The 27,109-nt window shown below is 29.8% G+C and overlaps 1 protein-coding gene across 4 annotated transcripts in view; it reads right to left on the reverse strand.

Annotated features, from left to right (window-relative positions):
* Positions 1–1,790: 1,790 nt before the first annotated feature.
* Positions 1,791–27,109, reverse strand: part of LOC145297735 (methionine-R-sulfoxide reductase B3, mitochondrial-like) — a 292,708-nt gene continuing 267,389 nt past the window's right edge. For 3 of the 4 annotated variants that reach the window (XM_080143955.1, XM_080143953.1, XM_080143954.1), the window contains exons 4-5: positions 16,795–16,937; positions 1,791–7,145 (exon numbers count right to left, since the gene is read on the reverse strand). In XM_080143955.1, coding sequence (XP_080000081.1) covers positions 7,137–7,145; positions 16,795–16,937 — 152 coding nt within the window. In that variant the 3' untranslated portion in view covers positions 1,791–7,136. Of the gene's footprint in view, positions 7,146–8,472; positions 16,938–27,109 lie in introns of those variants that run through there. The other variant, XM_080143956.1, reaches the window with a different exon arrangement.

The raw sequence follows: 27,109 nt of genomic DNA on the forward strand, positions 1-27,109 counted from the left end.
AAAGTGTTTTCAAACCTACATATTCTTAACATAAGGAATCCGTCATGCGCATTCGTGAAACAGTTGACAAACAGATAAAAATCTGATGACTCCCACACACCCATTTTTCAATTTGGACCCCTTAGTCCTTTTTACAAGATGAAAACCAATTATAAAGTTTTCCACATGTCTGAATACCCTATATATCAAATTTACAGTCTGTAGATCAAAAAATCGTTGAGTATATAGGTTGAGAAGTATCCTGACACACACACACACACACACTCTCACTTGTACAGATATAGAGATAAAGAAATTATAACAAAACTTCAAATTGAAAATTGAACCCCCACCCCCACCTTACCTGTGTTGACTTTGAAATGCTATTATTCAAGCAATGATAGTTGAATATATTGATAACAATCCCCCCCTCCCGTTATGAATAAAACTAAAACAAACAAGTAAACGAACAAATATGGAAAAACAAATAATTGTTTAATAATGTTTAATGTGTGGATCAAATATTCCATATATATGACAATGACTGGCACAAAACTTTTGCACATATGTGCTGGTGACTTGCTTCGAAGCAATTCACTGCTTGAGAAACTCAACCACATACATATATATATACACACACACAATTATCAGCATATTATTCTTTTGGATATTTAAAAAAAAAAAAAAAAATACCCTAATGTATGTATAAAATACAGTCAATCGCCGGCGGTTTAGTACTTGTGAACACTGAAATAAAAACTTCAATAGAATATTAACACCAGACTTCTTTATCTTTATTGTAGCTTTTATTTTCAGACTTCACGTTCGTGGCTTTCCCAGAGGCACAACCTCATCGCTAGATTTTCTACATATTCACTCTAGTATCCCCCTAAGCTCCCTGGATGCAAACTAACAACCTATGCTGAGCGAGTTTCCCTGTTAACTCATGCAAACTAAACTCTGACCAATCGATTCCTGTTCTACATATAATGATTATTTCTTTATTCTTAATGCTGACCCATTCTAACAAAGTAATTACGGCATTTGTTACATTTGCGAAGAGGTCAACCCTGTTATTATAAATATCCCAAACATTTTTTTCTTTGTTTATTGCAAATATTTACCATTATCCGTCAAATATTCACTTGCCTATGTTTTCAATTTATAGGATCTCCAATTATAAGAAAATAACCTTTGTCATGGACGTACATCAGAAGCAGAGATACATCATTAAATTTGTCCATACATCATTGAATTTGTCCATACAGAAAAAAATGGAACTCATCAACATTCATCGGTGCCTGTTGAACATTTACAAAGCCAATGCACTTGATGTCAGCAGAATTAGGAGATGGATTCATCGATTTCAGAGTAGTGAATGTTGATCGGTTCAATTCTTGATGATTTAAGCTCTCTGTAAATTTGTAATAGCTGTAAAAAGTATTAGGAAGATGATTTGAATGCCATCAGCTAGAATCGAAACTGAAACCAAAATTGAATGGTGATAAAACACTGTTTGATATTCATGATTGAAACTATGTCTACAAACTAAGCAAAAACTGAAGTTTATTTGTATAAAATATGATTGAACTGGAAAGAAGTGTGAAATTTTATTAAAGACAAGCTGGGTTTTCACAACAACATTTTTGATAGACAAGATTCAAGCAAGTAAGCAAGGACGCCCGGACGGGCCATAGAGTTTTATAATTATAAATATTAAATTAAAAAAAAAAATGTAGGCACTAATAGGTTAAAACAGTTTTTTTGCAGTAAAAAAAAAAAAAAATAAAATAAAATAAAAAATAAAATAATTGTTTTTTGAATTTTTTTATTCAATTTCTTTTTTTGAAAGTTAACAAGTCAAACAAAATAAATGTGTTTTTAAATTTTTTTTTCTTCCCAATGATTATATTCAAATTTCTGTAAAGAAAAGTTATTCACAGGGACACAAAGAGGGAAAATGTGTACGGGTTAAATAAAAACACAAGCAAAAATTTTTTTTTTAGATCTGTTGGCATGCACCACTGGAGAAATAATAATAATAATAAAAAAAAAAAAAAGAAAAAAAAAGACATTCTGTAAAATCAAGTGTTAACAAAAATATTAAAAATGTTTGTAGAAATGTGTGCGTATTTAGGTGTGTGTATGTATATGTGTGTGTGTGTGTATATGTGTGTGTGTATATGTGTGTGTGTGTGTGTGTGTATGTGTGTGTGTGTGTGTGTGTGTGTGTGTGTGTGTGTGTGTGTGTAGACTCATAGAAATACCTAGGTTTAAGGACTCATTAAGCTCAGTGAGAGCCAGGGATCCCTGTTCTTTGTCAAATGTATCAATCCAGGAGTAAGTTAACTCCCTTCTATAAAAGGGTGCTTGTACAGAATTCCTCCTATATTAAAAATAAAGAAAGAAAAGTCCGTATGATTTACATACCCATGACAGGAAAAAATATAGTATTCTAAAACTTATATAAATTGATCAAACATTTTTTTTTTATATATAAATAAAGTAATTTTAAGTGATTAATGTGAATTTATAAGCATTACAAAAAAAAAAAAAAAAAAATCTCACATCTGAATGATGTTGAGTTACCTCCCTTGTTCTTGTAAACAATTTTTAAAATGGCGTCACTTCTTGCTTAGCCATGAAATTTGATTTTCTTATTTAAAAATTAAATTACTTGATCAATTTACATGATTTTTTTTTTTAAATACAATATATATATATATTTTTTTTTTGGCTACCATAGGTGCATACATCATACAGATTTTTGTTTATTTTCGTTTTTTAATATAGGGATCATTCCAAACTTCCTGCTCTACCAAGCCGAACATCTTGTATTCTGTTTATCAGCTTATCGACATTGCCACAGTGTGAGTTGTTGTGATGTGGTGCAAGCTACAATCTACTTAAAGCACTCACACCTGGACGTTGCTGACTTATAGCATCTTATGTTCTATGACTTTTCAAGTCACCATTGCTGACCACAAAGTTTTGAGAATCATCAGCTATAAGTCAACATGTCAGCGATGGCCATGTTCGTTTAATGAGTAGACAATCAAATGTGTATACGCACTAGAAACGTGTGTTATTGCTAATAAGCTAAAAGAAACAGAACTAAAAACTAAACGGTTGGTCAACAAGTGACGCCTACAACTAATAATGCACACTTTTTTTTTCAGAGACAGATTAATCCAAATTCTGATTTTCAGTTTTTTTACTGTTCATTTAATAAACATTTTTTCTTTTTTCTATTAATATTAATTTCACATTTTTGCTTCCCTAAGGAGTGTCGAATAAGAAAGTACTTCTCAGAAGAAAATAAATAAAATTAAATCCATCATAATGCATTTCGCTTTCTTTGTAAACAAAGTCGTTTTAATTTTTTAAGAAAATTGTGACCCTTTGAAATTTTAAAGGAATTTGAAAGCGTTTAAGCTGTCGAATTAAACTGGCTTTAAAATTCTTAGCAAATTCTTGTGTATTAAAATATTTAAAAAGGTTTTTAAAACTATTTACATCCAATAATTTTATAAATAGACAATTAGTTACAATTATAACAATTCAGTTCAATTAATAATTTTAATGACCAAATGATATCGTAATAAGTAGATTTGATGTAAAAAAAAAAAAAAAAAAAAAAAAAAAAAAAAAAAAATGAAAAAATAACAAACACAATTAAAAATAAATAAAATAATGAAAGAAAAATGTAAGCTAAAAGATTCCCGGACAACTCCGGATAGGAACAAATAGTTGGTTAATATAACAATGTTAATAACTTAACAGTAACGTTAATATTGAATTCAGACAGAAAATGTATGGATGGACATTGATGCTAATTATTTTAAAAATAACTAATTGCTGAATTTTTTTATATATTTATTTTTTTAAAAAGGTAATTTATAAAAGGCATGCAATGCAGAGGAGTAACGGATCAGATCAACAAACTTAAGCAAATTAAGACATCACGATGGAAAAAGCTATGCAGATTCACTTTTCATTAATACAATATATGTGTGTGTGTGTGTTTGTTTTTAGTTTTTAAAGTAAACATCTGATGAGTATGTGACTAAATATGCAGCAATAACATAATTTTGCAGACTTGTTAGTCGCAATACGAAACAATATTGTAATGGATACCTTTTAAAAAAATAATAAATGACCAACTGAGAAAACTTGATATTTAGAACTTAAAGAATAATCATACTACACTATATGTGCTCTGGAAATAAAAAAGCTTTCATTGAGATTAGATTTTTTTTTTTCAAAATTTTTTAAATTTATATAAAAATGTTTTTTCATTTTTAAAAACTTTATGAGAAAGATTTTCTAATTCATTATGATTATTATTTACAAACTGAGTATATTTCAAGTAATAGTATGAATAAAAGGCGAATCATCATAGTTCATTCTAACGTTATGTTTCATTTCCTTCAGTTTGTATCTATCCATTACACCTCTGCATTGTGTTGCCTTCCATAAATTATATATATATATATATATATATATATATATATACACACACTAAACGATGCTTCAAACTACAGTTCTTTCAGTGTTTTTTAATAAAAGCAAAACTAATTTAAAAACTTATTATTTACTGCAAAAACAACTAATTTAAATATTTATAGTTTATTGAAAGATAAAAACACCACCAATTATAAGAGTAAGCCAGTTGACCATCGAAGCCATCGTTTCATAGTCATCCAAGAACCGAGAAAAAAAAGAAGTGCCTAATTGAGTCAAGTCCCTAAAAGAATCCCGATCCCTAAATATACAGTGCAAGCACAAAATCATTCCTTGATATTAAGTTGTTAACAATATCTAAACTTATTGAAATATTTATAGAAAAAAAAAGAAAAGAAAAAAGTCAACCACAGATTAATTAGTTAAAAAAACAAACTTTCTTTGCGAGCGATCGCTTTTCTTTCTCGCCAGATAGCAGTGAAATCTAAGGTAATTATTTCCCTTTCTGCCCACAGGTAGTGGATGTGACACTAGGCTGGTTTAATGCGGATTAAAATCCAGCTCACCTCAAAATGGAGGCAGTCTATATAGCATGATTTATCCACCCCCCCCCCTCTCCTCTTATCAGCATTCCCTGGTGAGGGCTTCTCAGCCCCACCCTTTCTGAAGTTGGAAATAATGTCCGGGACGGCAAAGAACAATATTCCACTCTGATATAAGCGTTTTTGGAAATTGGATTGTGAAACGCGCCTGTGTGTTAACCCCGTATAGAAACAAAAGATATCCATCTTCAAAGGGAGATAATTACCTATACATTTTATCGATTTCACAATTAAATTAAAATAAATTTAAATTTAAATAAATTAAAACAAAATTTTTTTAATGTAAATAAATTTGATTTAAGGAAAGAAACAATAAAATTAAGATTGAATGGAATTGAATTTTAAGGGATGTAATCTGGGATGGGAGAAGGTGGGTTAGGAAGAAGTGCACTATTCACTCTGGATGATTTCCCATAAAGTCAGTCCCAGAAGTACTCAAAAGAAATGGTTGGCCTCCTATTGATCTGAAAGCCTTAAACCTAAGGATTACGAATTCATGGATCTTTTATATGACAAAGGCGCTCACAGAATTCATGTTTTCTTTTGGTTTAAGAACACAACTAAATCATAATACCTTACTTTAAAGGCTTCAAAATCATTTTTTTAAGAGTAACAATATAAACAAATAGCAGCCATTTTTGTATCTTAATTGAGAGATTAAAATGGCCAGTTGTGTATTCAAAGTAATATTTTAAGACGCAGAGAGCTGAAAATTTGAATTAAAAAATAAAAATAAAAATAATTCATTTATTCGAAATTAAAAAAAAAAAGTCCTGCATAGTGTTATCTGATTTCAACAGATTTTCAAATGTCTCATTACACTGATGCTTCTACAGTAGTCAAATTGATCTCAATATTTGTACACGCATACCAGCACATCTCACTACGCTTATTGGACATTAAAAAACAGTTTCTCCAACAAGATCTGAAGAAATTGGCAATCTCTAGCTATGCTGTAAATTTCGATTAAAAAAAAAAAAAAAAATGTACTATCTGGAACAAGTCTCATGGAACCTAAAATTTGGATTTAAAAATTAATCATTTATTTGCAACAAAAAAACCTGCATTGTGTTATCTAGTTTCTTAACAGATTTTTAACTAAAAAGTAATTTCTGGCTTGAATTAAAATGTTAAAAAGACAAAAGTCAAATATTATAGTCTAGCTGTGTTTCTACTCAAGAAAAAAAAAAAAGAAACGTTCATTTATGCACACATCCCTGTCATATAAAAGAAGCAAATTTGTTTTGTTTAGTACAATTCAAGATTGTTAGTAGATTAGGCCAACAGGAAACATGCAGGTTGTGTAAAAGTTTTACGATGTGTTAAGAAGAACCTTATATTGTTCACACTTGCCGATTGTCGTAACAATATGGAAAGTGTTGAGCAAATATAATGGTTTAACTTCTCAAAAAATCTTTGATAAAATCATGGCTGCATCTTTAAGTGAAAATGACTGACTACCGCGAACCACCTCCTGTAGAATGGCACATGAAGTTGAAGTCAATTCTGTCTTGTCCATGTGCCACACTATCAAAGAAGTAAAACTTCAAAACAAGATATATGAATTATATATATGAGTATATATATATATATATATATATATATATAACAAAAAAAAAAAAAAACAACAAAAACCAAACATGCTGGTGTTAGAAAATGGATGCCAAGGTATGCATAACCATTTTTTCCTTTTGGTTAAATTGTTGAAACGTGAAAAATATGCATATAAAAAAAAATTCCTGAAAATTGGTTCTCAAGACGGATCCATGGATTTCTTTTACTGTTCAATCCATGTTGCTGTCATGTGAATCAACAAACCAAAGGAGTGTGTAGTCAAGTCAAGAGATTTTTTAAAAAAGAAGGATCAACTAATTTTAAGTTCGACTGGGGACTTTTTAGAGAATTAAAAAAAAAAAAAAAAAAAGATTTCTATCACTTCTCATGTTTGAAAAGAGGTGCAGTTTTGTTATTTCCTAACGATAGAGGTGGTTAAAAAAGAAAAAACAAAACAAAGGAAAACAAAGAAAGAGATGAGAAGAAATTTGTTGCAGATGGCAGTTGCACTGGTTTACGGTGGTGTTTGACAATCTTTCATTTGTCCTAAAAACAAAAAAGAATAAATCTTAAAAAAAAAAGAAAAAAAATGTAAAAAAAGGAAAAAGGAAAAGAAATGAAAAAGACAAAGAAAAAAAAAGTGAAACAGAAAAAGAAAAGAAAAAAAAGAAAAGAAAAAAAAGAAAAGAAAAAAAAAGAAAAGAAAAAAAAGAAAAGAAAAAAAAGAAAAGAAAAATAGAAAAAAGTAAAGAAATTAAAAAAAGGAAAATAAAACAAGTTTTCAAAAAATCAAACCATTTCTTTTTTCCCATAAAATAAAATATACTCCTATAAAAGATTAAAAAAAAAAAATGTTGATTTGTTTCCAATGAGAACTAAAACAAAAACCTTCAAAATACAAAAATAGCCAAAAAATTTTCCAAATGTTACTCATTAACTTATTTCTTTTTATAATCAAATAAAACAAATTGCAAGAACAAACTAATTCAAACAAATACGCAGGTTCAAATTCTAAAAAGAACGCCCTTCTCATTCCCCACCAAAATATGGAGAAACATCCATAAAGTTAAGGAGTGAAATAGGATAGTTGAGCCGCTAAGTTCATGGATTACAAAAGTATTTGTATGAGTGTAAGTATATTATATTATGATATTATGGGGTAATAAGTATATATATATATATATATATATATATATATATAATCATTCCAATAGTTAAGTAGGGTATTGGCTCTGAGGAGATCGAGTTGATAGAAACCTCAATCTGTCAATGTAAGCCAAAAGCACCCGTGTGTGTGCGTGCACGTGTATTGCATATGTAGATATAAGTTTTTTTAAAGTGTGACAAAAAACGACACAAGATATGCATTCATTTAAACTGACATTAAGATTGCGAATTTACATAGCAAAATAAAATCCAGATTTTTCTTTTTCTCTAAACAAACTGGACTTCTTTTTTTTTTTCCACATTACTTTTTGTTTTTAGTCTATAATTTTAAATAAACCATAAATACTCAACTTTGGACTACAAATTTTAATTTTATAAATTTTTTCCTATTTGCCAGTTTAAAGGCTTCAAAATCACTGTCATGTTTTTTCTTTTTTAGATGTAATAAGGAAAAACAAACTATTGAAAATTCAAATGTGATTTGGAAATCGTTAAACTGGGAAGTAGAAACTAATTTCTGGCTAGAATTACAGTATATAGGCCAAAGTCAAGTATTAATGTTCATTTGTGTCTCCTTAAACAAAAGATAAATATTTCTCGACAGAGACACAGCTTTAAAGGAAAAAAAAAAAAAAATGCTAAAAGCAGCCACAATCGATTATGCAGATTCAATGGTTATGATAATAATGAAGAAATAACAACACAATATTTAACACCACAATGATTAATGAGTAAATTTCATTTTCATGTAACCAAAAAATGTATTTTCTAAATGCATTCACAAATTAAAAAAAAAGAAAAGAAAGATAAGTATGTCATGTCTAAGTTTAAACTAAAATTTTCGTCAGTCTGTCATGCTTAAGCTTGAATAAACATTTTCGTCAGTGTCATGCTTAAGCTTGAAATAACATTTTCTGTCAATCTGTCAGGTGTAAATTTAAAATAATATAGCATTTTTGTTAAATGCAGATTGAACATATAAATCTTAATGTCCATTTTCATTGATTTTGCTTTTCTTTTTTGCTGATTTGCAAAAGCTTCCGAACATTCTGATATGGCATGGAGCAATTTATTCTGATTTTTTTTTTTTGTTTTATTAATTTACATTTTTAGATAAATCATGCAATGAAAAGTTTTGACTTTTGAAAAATAAAATTAAATAATTTTGAATTATTTTATTCTGGCATATTCGTTGAGAACAAATCTAAATGCTGGTATTGAGTGAAAAACTGTTGAAATGTGTCAGAGGGTGTAGTAATCATGGCACAAGTGAGTGAAATAGGGAATAATGGCATAAATTTTTTTTTTAAATAATGGAGAGGGATGAGGCAAGGAAAAGTAGATAGAAGCAAGGGGGAGAAGGGAGAGGCGAAGAGGGAAAGAGGGAGAGGGGGGAGGCAAAGAGGGGGAAGCAAGGGAGAGAAAAGGAGACTGAAAAGAAAAATGAAGAAGAAAAAAAAATCCACACATGCAATTATAATATTTGTTGTTATTACTTCAGAAAAAGATGACTAAAACCTGCTTGTCTGAATTATTACAGTTTAACACTTTTCGTTTGTTCCTTTTATGACATATCAACCCTTTTTGGGATTATTTAATAACTAAATACAATCATGTGCAAAAGTTGCTATTTTACCCAATTCTGTGTGTAGGCCCATACCTTTCCCCTCCCAATGTTATTAGTGTAAAATTGAATACACTGGATACTCTCAAATTTTAACCCAGTATAGACTATTTCATAATCTATGACAGTAGCTATTTGATTCATTATACCCTCCATCTCTCTCCATTATTTCACTATTCTTTCACGTGCGCCATTATTACCTACATCAAGAATGATTAACGGCAGGGAGAATTAAAAAAAAAAATTGTTATGCTAGCAAGAAAATGGACAAAAATAAATATAATCAATTTCAAGATGAAAGGTTGTTTTTATGCAATTTACACTTTATGATAATGTGCGAAGGAGAGAAGAAAAAAAAAAGGAGCCGAATTTCATTTATTTAAAAAGCATAATAAAGTGCCAAGTAAATTTAAAAAAAAAAAAGAAGAAATCTTATAAGAAATGAAAGTTCACAAAAAAGCGTAGAAACTTGAAATCATTTCAAAATTTTAATACATTTTTTAGAAAATAAAAACGAGAACAAAATTACTATCAGAATAAAAATTCATCAAAATTTTACAAAATAAATTTAAAAGTTTAAATTTGGTTTAGTTAATTATTCAAAGGACAATTTTAATATTTGATTTGATTTGTCTGTTTTATCTTTTTTAATGGCATATCAACCCTTTTTGAGTTATCTGATGTTGAAACAGAACAACCAGTGTAAACAATTTATTATATTGGAACATGAGCTGCTATTTTTTTTTTTTTTTTTTTTAATTTTTACTTATATCTGGGCGAGGTGTGGGTATACCTTTCCCAACATTAAGTATAAACTACCACAAAGGTTGCACTGTACTAATTATTCACCCACTTTTTTATATTTGGGATGATTAAAATTAGTTAATTATATTAATTCGATGAAACAAAATTTAAAAAACATTACAAAAAGGTTATTCTTAAAGAGACAAATGCTGCTCAATACATTTATTAAAAATTTTTTTATATTCTTCATTTACAAATTTCTTAAAATTAAAGCTAATTTTATTTATATTAAATATTAGTTTGACAGTTATGAAACTGTTTTAAAAATTTGAAAATATTTACATATCTTTTTACAAGAGACCAATTTAAAAAGCTTTTTGAATTATCTTTATTTTTAAACAGAATAATTAAGAAAAACCAATGCTTTTAAGACGATTACGCTAACATGATAATTCGCATTTTAGAAAAGGAAATTATTTCCTCGATTTAAAAATTGTATTTTTTACTCTAGATAATCGCATAGAAAAATTAAAATGCAACAAGAAAATAGGTAAATTTAAAATCTAATTTAGAAAATAAAATTTGTTAAACTTACTTTTTAAATAAAACAATATTTTCAACAAAAAAAGCCAGATTATTAATTTAAGACATTAGATTAACATTGATTTTCGTAATTTTTTTTTTTGCTTTTTTTGTCAATTTTTTTTTATTTTTATAATTTTTTTATTTTTTTTTTTTTTACATCATTTGTTTTTAATTTTCGTAGAAAGTAAATATACATTAAAATCACTACATTTAAAAATTTTAGTTAAGAACTTAGCTTTCTGGTGATGAAGAGTTATTTCCCTTCGTGCGAAAGCAAAGAGTTGTTTCCCTTAGTACACAAACTAAGAGAATAATTTTTTTTTTTTTTTTCTTGATAAATGAGACAACGGCCAGTTTCGGTTTCATAGTCACAATGGAAAAAATACAATATCACATTCAAAGAATATTATTACAAACTGCGGGAAAGATTTCAGTTTGCACTGAAGTCAAACTGGAAATTGACAAAAATGACTGAAAAATGTTTTTGTAATTAGGTTTTTTTTTTAAAAATTAAATCAATCCTTAAAAAAAAAAAAAAAAAAAAAAAAAGCTAATGCAAACAAAACTTTTTTTAATGTTAGAGCTACATGGGGGAGGATATACATGAAATGGATTTTCGCGATAGTAATTTAGCAACTAACAAGTCTTAACGTTTAGACAACAGTGTGACTAGCATGTCGACATTATATGGACTCAGTAATGTAAAAAAAAAAAAAAAAAAAAAAAAAGATCTAATGGACAATGATAACTAAAATAAAAATTTACCACATCACAAAGACTGAATTACAATAGATATGTTCATTTCGAAATTCGTTAATTACTATGGATTCAAAAAGAAAACTATTTTTATAAGGTCTTGTATTAAATCTAAGGTGAAATACTTGTTTAAGGCCTTTGATTTCTATTGCCCCCCCCCGCCTAGTCCCCATACATTGCTGTTTGTATGAAACATTTAAAAAAAGATTTGAGAATTGAAAAATATCTCTCGCAAAATTATTTTAAAATATATTTGTTAAAAAAAAATTTAAAAAAAAAAAAAAAAATTTTTTTTTTTTTTTTTACACTTATTTTTGCAATCTTTCCAGTAGAATTGAAAAGGTGAAACCCGATTGCTTACATTTGTTTTATTTTTGCTTTTGTTAACTTGAAAAGAAATTTTTATTTTACTTTTTATATCAGTATTAAGTTAACCAATAACCCTAAGAGAGAAAGAACAAGCTGTCGGCTAAAGGAGATTTTATCTGGCCAAGATTTTTCAAATCAATAACCAGGAATGGCTTTGGTCTAAAAATCAGATAATGGAAGTATTAAATGTCATGTAAAAAAAAAAAAAATTAAATTAAAAAAGTATATAATATGCAGCATAACTGCCATTCTTATTAAAAGATTAACTTCTAATTCTTCGAACCCTTTCATGCAGGCATAAACTTAATTACAATTCAGAAATAATATGGGGGGGGGGAATAGATTATCTCCCTTTGGCTATTGCGGCAATGAATTATCTCTTGTGTTTGAAATTAACACTTAATTTTAGAGAGATGAAGGCTAAAATCTTTTTTTTTGTTCTTTTGAATGGTGCCTTCATCCTGTCCAGATGCAAAAAAAATCTTTCTGAAGAAGGCCTCACTTGAATTGAACATATTTTAGTTCAGATGTTAAAAGGACTAATTTTCACAATAAGTTTGTATTTTAATAAAGCTACAAACTCTTAGTTTTGTAAAGACATTTAGTATCATAATTTAATACATATATTATCATTTAACATTATCTTTGTGTGCTTTCTTCCTTAGATTTTATTTAAGCTTATTTTTTTTTCCAATATCCACAAAATCACTTCAATTAGTCTTAAAATTAATAAAATAATCAGGTAATTTCCTAATATATGGTTGCTTATTATTTACTATTTAATGCCTATATTCATTGCAAACACCTTATTTTCTTTTTTATTTAAAATCAGGTTTTAATAAAAAAAAAAAAGAAAAAGAAAAAAAGATTAATTAAGCAAGCTGACTGGTATACGTAAAAAACGGGGATTAAAAATTCGTCCTATTTAAAAAATTTAATATGGAGCCAGAAAAACTTTAAACATTTGTAAAAATAATTATTTTTAAAAAATTCTTAACATTAAAATTATTTTTATTTAATTTTTGATTACATTTACTATTATTTTTAATTATAAAGATTTTTTTTTACTATAATAGAATCACAGCTTATTGAAGCTCAGAGACTACTCAAAGATAAGGTTTAATTCTGAGGATTCTCAACCAAAAAAGCTTCTTCAATATAACATTAACAGATGCAAGTTTTTTTTTAACATTTGAATTTAGAGCACAAGTGAACCATACTATTTGATTTTTTTCTAGTAAAGTTTAATTCAAGACAGAAATTAATTTCTAATTGATAGCTTCAGAGTTTCAAAGTCACTTTCAAATTTCAAAGGACCACACAGTGAATAGATGTTAACCATATCTATTGGTAATAGATCAAAATGTCTGACATGTTTACAATACTGTGAGCATTAGAGAGTAAAAGGTGATGTTGAACTCTAAACTGTCGTTTATAAAGTAATAATTCTTGTCTTGAATTCAAGTTTAAAAGGCAAATATGTCAAGGATCCTGGTTCAAGTTCTTAAAAAGAAAACGCAAATTTTTTTTAATGCGCCTCTGTTGTATTAAAGAAAGAAAAAGTTTATTGTTAATAATTGAAATGAAAAATGTTTTTATTATTTTTCGTTGGCAATTTACAGTCAGTGCTCTCAAAGATTAAAAAAAAACAAAAACAAATGAAAATGATAGGATATTGCGATGAATCAAGTAGCTAGAGACAGCAGAGGTTTCAAAGCTGGCCATAAATCTGGTCTAGGATGAAACAAGGATATTGCTACTATTTTCTTATCCGTCAGCCGATTATGGTTTTACCAATATAATCGAGCTCTCTGTGTTTAGTTTATTCCTCCTAAACCACACAAACACACATGTAAGGGGAGCTAATAAATACCAGTAATAGAGTTACAACTAAAAAATAAGAAAAACATTACAACAATTTGATAAGCAATAAATTAGCAGATAATTTCAATCAAGCTCTTCTTGGTGTAATGGTTAACTCACTTGATTTGTCTCTGGTCATAAGTTTGAATCCTGTCATAGTCAGCCAGGCTTATGAGCCATAGTGATGGTGACGATATTTTTATATATATATATATATATATATATATATATATACATACACACAGCACAATCATGTTAACACACCGGTTCTCGCCAGATCACCAAAGTAAAGCAACATTGAACCTGGCTAGTACCAGATGGGTGACCATTTGGGAAGTCTAAGTGCTGTATGTACTGCGCCAAGTCATAGAAATTTCCAGATTGGTATCTAGGGGCACATTAGTTCACTGGGAGAGATGCACCCCCAGTCTTCATTAAGACATGCATTTAGGAGAAGAAAACTGATGTAAAAACCTGCGGTCTACTGTATCTTCTGCACAGACAAAGGTTAGCAGTAATACCAAAAAGTGTGGTTGGTTCTACACAAAGCCTTCACCACAATAAACAAATCATCTGTATGGATTTCCGAGCAACTTAGTTTGTGTGATGGAAGCTCATACGTCGAAATCGATGGGGGTCCATCATATCTATCTATATTATATAAATTATCCATAATAGCATTACTATTTAATAAAATTTATTCATTCATACCTTAAAGATTAAATTAAATAACGGTTAAAATCTTTTATTAATTCATAACTTTTCCATTAGCATATTAGTAAAATAATAACACTAGATCTGGTAGGCTTTAAACTCAGCATAGCCAAATCAATAGTCCACGATGGTATCTATTAGGTTAATCACCTACCCCTTTCAAGGTCATTAAATTATTGAAGCTTATGAAAACAAATGAAAGTGTTTTAGAAAGAAAGTTAAAAATCCTCAGTTTTAGGATTGAATATAAAATGTTTTTATATATACAAGTTAAAATTATTCAGCAAAATTAAATACTTTTTGTGTACCTTTCTCTCTCCACAAGGGGCCTGACACCTCGTGTTAATACCACCAACAAAATGAAGATTAAAAAAAAACAAAAGAAAAAAAACACTGTCTTCGATGAATAAGTTGTTTCAACAAGTCTCAGCAGAAAAAAAATTATAATTTTAATCATTTAATAAAAATTAAATAACATTCAGTTTTCTAAATTTTAAAATTATTTTTGAACTATCATTTTATGAAAATGTTTATAATTTAGGGGTTTTATTGCTTCCAATATTTTGAGATTTTATGATTTTTTTAAAATTTTTATTTAGTTTTTTTATTAGAAGGCCTTTTTGCCTCCAGTTTTAATTTTTTTAATTGAAATAAAACTTTACAAGCGAAGAAATAATTATTGTCTGAATTTGAAGAATTATACTTTGCATCGTTTTTATTCAAAGTCTCCTCCTCAATTGTTAATATCTATATTTTGACACTATTTGGTCGCTGTGCCCTCTTGCATTCTTCAGTTGTATTTTTTCATCTATTGTGAAGTTTTTATTTGCCCACATATTCAATGCTGTTGATTGTTGGTGTATTTTATAGATGGATATCTTTCTTACACGTTTAAATCTGTTGAACTTGTTATTTCAGTGTTAAGTTTATATAAGATTTAAGTTTGGACAAAACACCAACCTCTAAAACAATCAACAACATTAAATATGGACAAAAAACATGGATGAAAGAAGAAAAATGGCAGGTACAACAGCCAAAATCTGGTGAAAATATAAATAATGATGAGGATAATAGTCTGAATAAAAGTTATGCAAATAATGAACACAAAAATAAGTTATATCAAAACAGCTTCCAAAATGGCAGCCATTTTGAGAACTAATTGTTTAAATATAACCGGAAGATGTGTTTTTAAAATTTTTTTTTCCTCTTTTTTTTTTTTTTTTTGAAATTTTTAAAGATTATTTTTTTAATTTTATCTTTTGTTCTAATTGTTTTTTTTTGGTCTTTTCTAGTTTTTTTCTTTTTTTAAAAATGTCTTGATATTACAATAACAGTTACGTTAAAAACAAGCAAACAATCTTCCTTTCAAAACATTACATGACCAATTTTCAGTAAGTCAGATATGTAGAAAAGGAGATTTTAAGACTCTCACTACTCTAATACTATGATGATTTAAGCAAATATTCATTTAAAATAAAATTAATGATTTTAAATCAATAATTTTATTTTAAATAAATAATTTTTACAATTTCTTTTTTAAAAATTGAATTAAAATAATTTCCTACAATTTCACAGAATATTTAATAAGAATAATAAACAAATGAAATTCTTTCAAACATTTCATCAGATAGACCCCAAAGGTTGTGCCTGCAAATTCATTTTTTTAACATTATTTCTGAATACATCAATATTATTTTATTATTGTTTATACAAGTGTTGATTATATATATTACTCTATCGTCTAATATAATAAATACAATTATAACAGCATAATTTTAAAAGTTGGATCTAAACAGCAATCAAACCGATTTTTATTTGCTACTGGCAATAAATTAACATGTATTGTTACAATTTATTCAAGAAAGAAAATCTAGTCCGGTAGTTTGATAAACTGGAGACATGTTTAACTACTTAAAAAAAAAAAAAAAAACGCAGAAAAGGGAAATAACTCCTTTTAGTAAAAGTTATTGTTCCTTATTTGCTTTTTTAGTTTGGATACTAAAACCTAATAAAAATTTATAAACCCAATTTGATTATAAGGGATCAATGAGCAACACTGGGAGATCGGTGCAGGTGTTTAGAAATAACTAATGTTTAATGAATGAAACATTTAAATTACTTCAATCGAATTTATCTTCAGATTAAACTTAGAATTTATATTTTTATTCAAATCTTTAAGGAATTTGAGACTAGTCACACCGACTGTTTACTTGTTTAGGAGCTCGGCTAAGATTTGGTTTGTATTAAAAAATAACACAGGAAGCAAGAAAATAAAAATAAAACTCGAGAAGCAAACATGATTTCTGCAAAGTGTGTAAAAAAAAAAAAAAAAAGATTAAAAAAACAATTAAATGAAATTAATAGATGCTAAACTGTTGTATGTTTTTTGAAGTCCAGCGATGCCGAATTGACGCAGTAGCGAATTCCTTTCCGCTTCTTCGATAACGGTCCATCGTCAAAAACATGGCCGAGATGAGCACCACAATCTGAACACATCACCTCCAGGCGCTGCAGTCCTGAAGAAAAAAAAAAAAAAAAAAAAAAAATTAAAAATAATTAGCAACATAAAATGCCCAATAAATAAATAAAGCTAAGCTTCGAATGTTTGGATTATGTTTGATTTTGTATTTAACCCAATATATAGTAATGATTTAAAAAGTTAAGACTTGTTTACCAACAGTGAGAATCAAAACCAAAACTAAAAATAAATTAATATATAGTGCTCATCTCAAAAATGAATTCCAATTAAGGAATAATATATATCTATACCAATCGGTACGGACCCAACTATGGAAGATCAGATAATAAATAAACGTGGATTTATAAGATCAAAGAATCCAACCTTGATCGCCCTTCGGGGCCTGTGGCGCAGTTGATAGAGACGTTGAATCTCTACGGTTCCAGATTAACATTGTCTGAAGATAGCGATTTCAATCCCACCCAAAGCGTGCCAGAGGTTAATTGGTCAAAAATGTGGTGAGACGACAACAACTACGGATGGCAGTGATGGCTGAGAATGCAGTTGGAAGTTCCTATCCATCGCGGTTACCACCTGATGAAGGCCAGAGGAATAGTTGGGCGAAACGTTGTGAATAAACAAACCAATAAAAAAAATCAAAAACAACAACTAATAAAGATGAGACTAATAGTCTGAAATAAAAATAAATCAAAACCAAAACGTTTAGCTTACGATTCACTTCCTTTTTTATGGTAATACCTGAGCTATGAAGACATGCTTGCTGCAAGGCTAAAAATTAAAATTTGAGCCAATAGCTATTACGTTACACATGCATATTCGTAATGGCAAATTCCATTTTTTTAAATTATTTTAAATTTTCACACACATTTTTTTTTATTTTCACTTTTGCACAGATTTTCCCCAGCTAAAACCCAAATATAGTTTCACATGGGTTCAAATACCTTATATATTAAGTTTCATGTACACCAAAAACTGAGAGGGGTTCAGTAGGCAAAATTTTTTAAATATATATATATATATATATATATATATAAGTATAAATCATGTAGAATATCTGCATGAATATAATTACACGTAATAGTTAACTAAAGATTGTCATCCCATAAGAAAACCGATGAAACTAACAGGGAATTAATTAAAATGAATGTTTAAAAAAAAAAAATTGCAATGATGGGACCTATTAGGTTCAACACTTTTCTGTGCTCTGCCAAAGTTAGTGGTTGATGCAAAATACTCAATGCACAAGCACATTGTTGCTTTACAGATATACTAGCCTGGGTGCCCGGCGTTGCCTGGGTGTTTGGAGGTGTGTGTTGAGCAAAAAACTAGTGGTAGTAGGCAGGCAGGCTCGAACCTGTGACGCAAAGGCGGAAAAGAAAGTGAAAAAAAAAAAAAAAAAAAAACTGGCGTCTTACTCCTACTCCATGACATTACTGGAAGTTCGGAACGTTGAAATTAGTAAAGTCATTCCAACCGATACGGGTCCTGGATATGACCTAAAACTATATCCGATGGTTAGGCCCCCACCTTGCGGGACTTGGGGAGTGTGGAGCCACCCTTTAATTGTCATTGCTCCCAGGTCCACTCTGACCTGGAGTGGTAGTACCTGTTAGGGTCCCAACTATGGGTTAAATAGAATCTGACTTAAAAAAAAAAAATATATATATATATATATACTCCATTAAAAATCATTCCTCAAAATAACTAGATTCGGCATTAAATAACCTGAAAAAGGTTGATATGCCGTAAAACAAAAACAACCACCCAACCAACCGATACGATGACTTGTAAAAAAAAAAAAAAAAAATTCCTCTTTGTAGAAAACTGCCCAGTTGAGGGTGAAGGAATTTGTTTTTAGTCAATTTTTTTTATATTTGTCGTCCGAAGGTTCGAGCTTCAAAACAATACTGATCTCGTGAAAATCCGTCGCCTCTGTTAAAAGTTTTAGGCAGACATACACACATACATTTAAACAGACAGGTGAGATTTATATAATAGATGGAATATTGGTACAAGAAATTTTCTAACCCAGGAGATCATCTTTGCAGCAGCCGTGTCAATATCTTTTATTTATTTGTTTCCCATTGTTTACCATCCCATTGACTACAAACAGTATGACTTTAAATAAATGTATTACAGAAAGTGACATTTGTTTTATTTATTTGAAGACAATTTAATTGACAATCATTTTTATGATAAAAGACCGAATATTTGTTTTAAAAAATTGCTACAATTTTTTTTTTTATTCCTTGATAAGAATTAAAGATTAGAAATTCACTTATTTTAAAAACTTTTTTTTTTTTACATATTTTCGTTTTATTTCTTTAAAGAATATTTAGCTGACAATAACGATTATACTAGAGAATTTTTTTCTTAAGTCTTCACTCGGCCAAAAAATGATAAAATAAAAAAGTAGTTTTTTAAAACGAATTAAAATTTATTAAAATCCATTATCCTTGAGCAACTTTTTTTCCAGAAAGATAAAAGCTTGAATTTTATCATATAAGCAGAATAATATAAAACTTTTTCTACTGTTTTTAATAGAATAATAGGATTTAAAATTTTTGAATTTTCAAAACTACACCACTCACCGCCATTCATTCATCGCTAAAACATTAAAATATTTTTTAAAAAGGTTTTTAAACAACTTTTGTTTTTTTGTCTAAATATTTAAGATGATTTGCTCTAAGAGTATGCAAAAATATTATAATATAAGGACCTGAATTTCAAATAATCCAACTTTTTATATCATTTTATAGATTTACATAGAGAAATTAAAAAAAAAAAAAAAAAAAAAAAATTTAATGATAATTTATAATTAAGTACGAAGGTCTGGAGGAAATTAAAACTATATTTAGCCATGTATTTTTAACGTTTGATTTGATGGTTGAGTGAAGGGTTTAATTCTTTTTTCATAAGTGAGATTATATATATCTGTTGCTGACATAACCCCTGGTTAAACAACGATGAGGCTGGTTAGTACCAGATGGGTGACAATTTTGGGAATGCTAGTCGTATGTGTTGAAGAAAACTCTTGCATCTAGTATCACGGTTGGGCCATCATAGGTGATTAAGCAATTGACAAAAGAAATTATATTTTTAGCAAAATGCAGTTATTTATCGATTTTTCTTTTTTGGTATCGATTCTTCCAAAGCATTTCCTATTTAATGGTATATTAGCAATATTTGAAAAGAAAATTATTATTTTTCAAAGATTTAAAAGTAGTGTTTTTTACAAAAATAATGGAAATATATAAATTTTTTTTTTTTTTTTAGTTTTTTTAATATTTTTTAATCTGAAAGATAATTAAAGAACCTTGATTCAAGTAAAACAACTGGCCCTGACGGCATTCCTATTATAGTGCTGCTAAAGCTTCAACCAGAACTAGTTCCCGTACTTACCAAACTGCTTAAGCTTGGCCTAAGGAGAAGTCCTTCCCCACACCTTGGAAAACCTCATCAGTATGCCTTGTATTTAAGAATTTAGGTGATAAGTCATTCCCCTCTCAGTACAGACCAATAAGTCTCCTGTGTGTCATGAGGAAGTTGCTGGAATCCATATTAAATAGAAAAATAGTCAACCACCTCAGCAGAAATAACTTTCTTAGTGACATGCAATATGGTTTCCGTTCTGCCAGATCTACAGCAGATGTGCTAACGGTTATATCGCATAGGATTAGTGAATCTCTCGACAAAGGCTTCCTTTCTAGGGCAATTGCTCTTGACATATCAAAGGCCATCGATAAGGTATGGCATAAGGGGCTACTTCACAAAATTTCCAGCGATGGTATAACTGGAAATGTTTTCTCAATTATTAAATCATTTCTCTCTGATAGGCTCATAAGAGTAGTGGTTGATGGGCAGAAATCAGAGGCCCTCAGTATTAATGCTGGAGTACCTCAGGGATCCACCCTGGACTCAACTCTCTTCCTGATCTACATCAATGATCTCCCAAAACACATACTTAAATCATTCGTTGACATCTATGTTGATACGACCATCTATGGCAACACCTCTAAGGGCGTAAATGACAAAGTTCTCTCTGATTCTTTCTGCTCTGATCTTGAGGGCACAGTACAGAGGGGGAAGAGGTGGCTGGTTACTTTTAATGCATCTAAAACCAAGCTCCTATCTTTACATCATCAACACTGATTCCCATCTGGCATCAATTGAAATGGATGGCTCTCGTCTAGGGGAGGCTCCATGTTTTGATAAGCTTCTGGGATTGACCTTTACTCCTGACCTGAAATGGAACACGTACATCAAATCTGTTGCCAAGATCACTGGAAAAATGGTAGGATCCTTCTACTGCTCCAGAAGACATCTCACTGCTGATGCAATTCTCTATCTATATAAAAGCCAAGTACGTCCAAGGATGGAGTACTGCTATCACATCTGGGCAGGAGCTGCTAAAAATAGCCTATCCTGCCTTGACAGAGTACAAAATAGACTTTGTGGCTTAGTGGGGGATGCCCGTCTATCCTGCAACCTCTCTCCCACAGAAGAGACGTTGCAAGCCTGTCTTCATTTTATCGTTACTTCCATGGCAAGTGCTCATCTGAGTTCCAATCACTGGTTCCCCCCTGCCAATCTTTCACGATAAACACCAGTCTAGCTGAAACCACTGTCAAAAATTTACACCACTCTCTAACTGTGCCAAAACCAAAACGTAGATTCCATGAACAAAGCTTCTTTCTTAGAAGTGCATGCCAGTGGAACTCCCTTCCGTCTGCCTGTTTCCCACCTGACTACAACTTGGATGTCTTCAAGTCAAACATAAACAAATTCCTGATGACCTGCCCCCTTAAATAAGGCACTTTATCAAATCTCCAATACTAATGATTACTACGATACTATCCCATTGATTATTGTACACCCAATAACCTTTATCCCAGAGTGGGTTCCAGGCCTTGATAAGTGGTGACTTCCATGTAAAAAAAACATCCAACGAATTTCACACTTCAAAACACAAAAGATGAAAAATAAAAACATTCAAAATTCGGATTTTCAACATTAAAATTGGATATGTGCGCAGTTTTTTTTTTTTTTTCGTTTTATCTACAATCCTCACCCTCCTCACAATACGATATATTTTGCTCAGTTTCGGTTAATTATTTTAAGCATATTTGTACTCACAAATAAAGAAGGGCAGGTTTTGTAGGCAAAATAAATAAATAAATATATATATATATATATATATATATATATTGATTATGAAAAAAGTGTACCATTATAAAGTTCATTCTTCACTTAGTAATCAGTGAAAATTTCATATTGATTGGATAATTACTTGATTTTTTTTATAAACTTTTAAAGAGAGACTCCATCAAAAATACTTACTCCCTCCTTCCGTTTTGGCTGTGCCTAATCTTCACCCTGCCAGACATTGATTATATTAAAAAAGAATATCTTTATTAATAGTAAATTGTACAGATTGATTTAAAAAGCGCCATGAAATTGTTTTGATAAAGCTGATATTTTTCTGGATAGCACAAAAAATTACTTTTTTTTTTTTTTTTTTTTTTTTTTTTCAAACCGAAAAATACAACATGCAGGAAATAGGAGTTTATTAAGATTTCTATGAAAATAGTGTCTACTGTATTTTAAATACAGAACTAATTCCAATAAGATAACTTAGTAAATACTAATAAATACTCAGAAACTAATATTGTGCTACATAGTTCAATACAAATAATAAAATCACATTGTAAGAGACAATCTTTAATTTATTCTTTCAGTCCAGCACCTCTTGGCATAATTCTTTTTTTTGCCCTGTTTATTTCGAGTGTTCCCTTTTTATACTTAAGGTTTTGCTAACTTCCGTCTTCAGTGAAGAACCATTGCATGTCAAAACCACTAGGAGTTCTTTTCTCACACCATTACACTAATGACTATATAGTATTCTGATATTTGTAAAACGTGGCAATATCAAAAAAAGGTCACGGATATTTTTCTCCAGGATTGCCAGATTGGCTTTTTTAAAACACAAATTTCATGAATTTGGCTTTTTGTGGAAGTAGTTTCGTCTTAAAAAATTGTATTTTACCCTTTTTAAAACGTAATGTATGGACTAAAAAAAGGGACAAACAGAATATTATATGGATAATTATTACTATTATCTATATTATATTTCTTTTTGTCTGTTCCACTTTTTCTTGGAAAGTACTAGACGATCTGATTGAAAGGTTGTATGGACCCTTGCAAAGAAGTTATGGTATCCATTCAATGAACAATTAGGGATTAGTATTTAATACAAAAATGAGCACAAATTTGAAGATACTCAACCATCAATTGGGCATAAATCACTAATTTTAAATCAACGGTCCATAACTTTCACCCGTTTTTGAACTGGTTTTATTGTTATTATTATTGCTACTAGACTTTTTAGCCGATTAAAAACAGACAAAAGTCGACTTTATGCTAAGGCATGCTGTGGTATTGCAGTGACTAATCTTTTCATTTGATTCTCGAGTATATATTAGTTAATATCTTATGTTTCAGATAGAGTGATGTGGTTCTTGATTGATTAACGGTATCTAACTCCATCGGATATATACCTGAGAGTCAAAAGAATAAGAATATTCTTTTGTCATATCCCTACTAATCACTATTAATTCTTATTAAAATCTAACTGTGCATAAAAGGGATACTATAATACTTAGTTTGCTGCACCTTATAACAACCATACAAAATTTCAGCCAGATCGGCCCAGTAGTTTGAGAAAAAGTGAAATGGAAAGACAAACAGACACACTAAGAAAAATATATTAAATAGATTATTATTAATGGTGAATGCTCTGACGAACTGCAAACACTTGTACCTCCCCGACGTAACTACCCCCGACAAACCCGACAAGCTAATAAGTCTCATCCCTTTACAGTAGAGATCCCTAGGTGCAAGAAAGCCTTTTACTCCAATAGTTTCTTCCCCAGAACTGCGGGTCTTTGGAACTCCCTTCCGGGATTCTGCTTTCCCAACTGCAATGATATGCAGAAGTTCAAGTGTAATGTCAACAAACATCTTTCTACTCATCTCCCTTCATAATGACCCCGCTAATTAAGTCCCTGATAGTAGCCCCCTGCTTCAAAGTGGCACTGTGCCTTGTTTGGGGTGAAAATTGAATAAAAAAAAAAAAAAAAAAAAAAAAAAAAAAAAAAAAAATTATTATTATTATTATTATTACTACTGTTCATCACTACTACTACTACTACTACTACTACTACTACTACTGTAAAATGTATAATAGGATCTAACCCTAATCATAAGTGTCCTTCAAATAAATTTCATCAGAACCAAATTCAAGAAAAAGGAAAATTAAAGTTTTTATTAAAAAAAAATTTCTTTTCCTCCCTAACCTTCCCTTATCTAACATGTAAATGAACATAAGTTACCGAGTAGATAAAAAAAAAAAAAAAAAAAAAAAAAAAAAATTTTTTGTTACTCCTTTCACCCAGGGACATAGTTAAACATTAAAGATTAGAAATTCGCTTACTTTAAAAAAAAAAAAAAATTTTTTTTTTTTATTTGCCATAGGAGATCAAGACGGTTCTGAATTTTTGAGATGAGGATTGGTTATTCGTATTATTTGGATTCATGAAACTACTGTTCTCATCTTAATCATCATTTTCACAACGTTTCAGTCGATGTAACCTTCGACCTTCTTGAGGTGTATCATGTCAAACTCAAGAATGTTTCAGTCAAACTTGGAAATTTGGACAGAATTTCGGTCGGAACTATTTACTTCACAGGAGTAGCAAGTTCTTGTTCTCTCAGCCATGACTAGATAGTAATTTGCAATTGAACCTTTAACCATCAAGAGAATATCATTTTTACAATTGATTTTTCCAAATACTTTAACCACTGTGCCACAGGTCCTTGCCGAGTTCGACAAGATACACCTGAAGAAGGACGAAGGCTACAGCGACTGAAACGTTGAGAAAATGAAAATCAAGATGAGAACAGTAGTCTGATGAATCCAAATAATACAAGATCAAGTTAATTTTACATTTTAAACTACACCCAACTAAAAATTAAACTAAGATATTTCATTAATAAAAAAAATAAAATAAATAAAAATCTTCCATATGGCGCAAGAACATATTTTCAGCAAGTCTTGAAAATAAAGAAAATGTTATTTTGTTTAATTTAGAAAAGAACAAAACAATTGGAAAAATTGGAAAATCAAGCAAAAACCAAAATATTTTTTTTTAATTAACAACTCTTTTCTAGAAAAAAAAAAAAAAAAAAAAAAAAGCAGCAGCAACTGCATACAAATGAGTTTTGGAACCGATAAAAGCATTTTTAACAATTTTTAAACAAATCCTTCAAAAGATGCAAATTTTCTGCAGTTCCTCTCTAAGCAATTATTCCTATCATTTAAAATTAGAAAGTTACCTATTTTTTTTTTTGTTTTTTAATTGCTTATGTGTATGTGTAGCATTACCTACTACTTTCGACACATATCCACCAGAGGGTATTTCAGACTCGAATTATCTCCCCTTGTGCGATGGTAGTGGACTCTACAATTAACACACACATGAAACTCTGCAGATTAAGGACAATCCATTTAATTTGTGGATCCTTTTTGAAAATTAAATGTTTTTAACTCGTGTTAAAGTGTTTTTAACATGTTTTATTAATTCTTTGTTTATATATATATATATATATATATATATATATATAAGTTTTTTTTTGGAAAAAGAGATACAGCAGAGTGCTCAATCAAAAGGAAAATCCGAAGATATCCAAAAAATAAGAGCGTATTTATATCTTGTATTTTGTGTACAGAAAGTTGTTAGATGAGATAAGTCATTGGTACCGTCGGTTTCAAGCCCAATAATTAGGACCGTTTTAGATATCCATATCAAACTCTCTTCAGCCAATACTCATGAGTAGTATTGGCTGAAGAGAGTTTGATACACAAAATATATATTATAAAAGTAACTGTGTGTGTGTGTGTGTGTGAGTGAGTGAGAGAGAAAGAGAGAGTTCCTTCCTCAGATTCCGAAACGGCTTAGCCTATCTTTTGCAAATTTTACACAAAGTTAATTTATATGTCTGGCAGTGTTCTTAGATATGTTTTGTACAGAAATTCATTCGATAAGTATTGAAAATCCGATCTTAAAAATAGCTTTTCTCTCTTATAAGAATCATTTTTACAGGGGAATATTTTACATTACACTGGCAAAGAAAGATAATAAAATCTTAGCAAATCATTTCTTAAAAGAAAAACAAAAACAGACTTATTATAATCTAGAGATATAGTTTAGTATAGAAGTAGAAGAGCATTGTTACTACACATCAAATGATCTCCGGTTGAAGCCCAGGTGTACCTCATCATTTTATTTTGATGAAGTTCGATTATGATAAAAGAAGTGATGCTATTTAAAATCGCTGCAAATCATTTCTTTGTTTGCATATTTTAAAACTAAACATTAATCAGAAGTAACTTTTTCCAGAGCATTTATCATCAAGCTCAAATATCAGCTAATGTTATATTGTAAACAAACACAGATGGAATTTGATGAACGACATTATCATTATTATTATTTTTTTTTTTTGGCAAATTATTCCTCGTAATATATAATAATCAATAGATTCTATAATAATACATACGCAATCTGCATAAATTAAAATATGATGTTTAAGCATATTGTACGACCAGGCAACGCCGGGGCTGCCAGAAGGTAAGTATATATATATATATATATATATATATATATATATATATATATATATACTAGCGGGGGTACCCGGCGTTGCCCGAGTGTTTGCTTCCGGGACGGGGGAGGGGAGTTTTAAAACATGTTATGGTAGGTAAGTAGGAAGGATCAAACCCGGAGTCATGAGTAAAAGTAGGAAAATAAAGTGTGAAAAAAAAAACAAAAAAACATCTGCAACGCTAACAGTTCGGCCACCAAGAAAAGTCCATTCCAGTTGTTTAGGAAAAAAAAAACAAAAAAAAAAAACGACTACGGTAGGTCGGCGCGAACGTGAAAATATAATGTGAATTGTCCAGCACGCTAACCACTACGCCACAGAGCACTGCAGCTTAGTTTAGTGATTTTAAATAACTTCACATGAAAGAACTACGAAGCCAAACCGGTGTTCTCTTCTCAACTGTTCCTTGTGAACGATCCCCAAACGGTGTTCAGTGGTGGCAGGGGGAGGAGGAATTTATTAGAGAGAAAATATTTTACCACTTCCATT

The sequence above is a fragment of the Euprymna scolopes genome, chromosome 18 (assembly GCF_053919585.1).
Source record: "Euprymna scolopes isolate OS-2025 chromosome 18, ASM5391958v1, whole genome shotgun sequence".
Classification (NCBI taxonomy): domain Eukaryota; kingdom Metazoa; phylum Mollusca; class Cephalopoda; order Sepiida; family Sepiolidae; genus Euprymna; species Euprymna scolopes.